Consider the following 2,493-nt stretch of genomic DNA (forward strand, 5'->3'; position numbering starts at 1 on the left):
CAATTCCAACACCAGCAATGCTCAATTTAGCGCATGTTATATTCTGATGGTGATAATAAGAAATGAAATCACATATAGTCTTTTAAATATCTGCTTTATCCACTGATAGTTCCTTAATTTTAGCTACCAATAGACTTTTCAGAATCCTATGTCTGATAGACTTTCACGATCAGGTAAGACCAATTTAGTCATGATATCGAAGGGAATGTAGAAGAACCGGGTGTCGATTTTTATTCTAAAAACATGATGTGGCTGCTGAAAATAACAAATATTTTAGATTATAAACTATAAGGCTATACCCCACTATCACAAATATTAACAATTTTCATCGTAGACATTTTATTTAATAAAACAGTGTACATCACACAAGAACATGAACCATATAATAAAATTCAAAGAATGTGAATAATTTGTATGTAATACAAACAAATATAGGAGAGAAACTAAGCTATCTGAAAAACCTGACTTCAGAAAAATGCTATATGTTATCGGGTGTACTGGTACATCCTTCCGATGATTTTCAGAAGGCATGTGTACTATTTATAGTTGTATGTATATACATCAATGAATGATTTGTTTTGCATATTTTGTATTATAATTACATGTTTGGAATGTATCATTTACTGAAAGGCAATTAAATATGCCAATTCTCTTCAGAATTGTAATGAGGGTTGGTTCTCCATTCATGCAACCTTTGCGTTTGTTTACATTACAAAAAAATTGTGCTACCGAGGTGAGAATTGGGCGCGTTAGTAAGTTAGGATTGAATCCTTTTAAGGCACAGCACTGTGATATAATGATATATACACTATTTATAATAAATAAATACGATATAAAGATTTAACAACTCTAAATTATAACATTATTGTAATCTATATCATGGTATGCAATAAGTCAAACTTTGTTAGTAAAAATAACAATTTAAAATAAATGAGCAAATATTATTATTGGCATTCAAAAAGTAAGGCAAATTCTGTTTACAGTATCTAATTATTTTCAGCATATTGTTGAGCTTCTTGGCAAGTTCCTCTCTTTCCCTGAAAGGACAGAGAAAAAAAAACATTATTGTCAAAATTCTTGCCTAACAAAGATAGAAGCAACAACAGACGATAAGTTTGTATGTATAAGGATCAATTTGATTGGATTGCATGCTAATGAATACAGCCAATCAGAGTCATCGTCTAGGCCATCTTAAACAATGGCAGTTACATTGATTACAGTCTCTCTGATTGGATGTATACAAAAAATGATGTCCAGGTATTAGGTAATACCTTGACATCGTGAAGATGGTATATCACAATATAACATATATTCCGAGAATCTGATCAAAACGTAGTTATATAAGGTAGGATGATAGAATATTGTACCACTGGCAAAGGACTCAGGTGAAAATAAAACCAATGATCTTTTGCTTCGAGTACTCGCCTTATAAGAAAATGTAGGGCACATTTTTCAGCATAAATGTATGATCATACATTTTTGTAGAGTCATTATATTTTTTATGTCCTTGCACGTTTCAATGAAAATAAAATGAAATGAATGTTTTACGTCCTACTTTTGTGCACCATGTGGGCTAATGAAGACGGGCAACGACATGAAGGGTGCGATGAGGGAAATTTTGCCAGGACAGCGGCATTAGCCTGCTCTTTTTCGTGCATAGCCTGTAGCACACGGGGCCTCGGTTTATTGTCCCATCCGAACGACTAGACGCTTTTTCCATGTCAGCCCCTCTGATAGGGGGGAAACCGGGTTGAAAAATCCGAAGGTATTACCTCGACCTATGCCGGGATTGAACCCTGGATCTTCAGGTTAGCGAGCAAGCGTCTAACTCACTGAGTCACCGCGGCTCCCTGCACGTTTCATTGAGCCCCCTTTGTTATTTTAAAGTGTGAAGGAGTATCTATATAAGATTGTTTTATATAATTACTTACAAATGGTGTTCGTTGACCAAATTTGCTCCAAAACGTAACTTTGCATTTCTGTTTATGTCCTGTCCGCTGATCGAAACTATCACATTCAGAAAACGGTGGAGAGTACAGATGAAGAGTAACTGCTGGATCAGAATGACTCGGATTCTCAATACGATGAAGGCCCAAGTTATCTGAAAAATTAAGAGTCATATATATAAGGACCTACACACCATTTAACCATTGGGTTACGAAGATTTATCAGTGGCGGCGCCAGTGGGGATACAGGGGGAGCATTTGCCCCACTAGAAAAGTGGTTTGCACTCCCAATTGTACCCCCACTTTATTTTCAAGAAATCTAATTTTCTCCAAAATATGTGTCAGAATGATGCACAAAATCAATTCATTTTTTCAAAAATCTTCTCGAGAGAACCTCTAAGACGCTCTATGAGAGGCTTGCGACCATGACAGCACCACAGAGAAGCCAAAATCGGAATTCAGCATCAGCAGTTGTCCCCCATGGAGTCAGTCTGCCCCCTATTTGTACTCTCGGAAGACTAATTTATAGACGCCCCTTTACCATTTC

The 2,493-nt window shown here is 36.1% G+C and overlaps 1 protein-coding gene across 1 annotated transcript in view; it reads right to left on the reverse strand.

Annotated features, from left to right (window-relative positions):
* Positions 1-322: 322 nt before the first annotated feature.
* Positions 323-2,493, reverse strand: part of LOTGIDRAFT_204525 (hypothetical protein) — a 12,881-nt gene continuing 10,710 nt past the window's right edge. The window contains exons 3-4 of the mRNA XM_009064555.1: positions 1,932-2,101; positions 323-1,037 (exon numbers count right to left, since the gene is read on the reverse strand). Coding sequence (XP_009062803.1) covers positions 987-1,037; positions 1,932-2,101 — 221 coding nt within the window. The 3' untranslated portion in view covers positions 323-986. The remainder of the gene's footprint in view (positions 1,038-1,931; positions 2,102-2,493) is intronic.

This window comes from Lottia gigantea (assembly GCF_000327385.1).
Source record: "Lottia gigantea unplaced genomic scaffold LOTGIsca_63, whole genome shotgun sequence".
NCBI lineage: Eukaryota > Metazoa > Mollusca > Gastropoda > Lottiidae > Lottia > Lottia gigantea.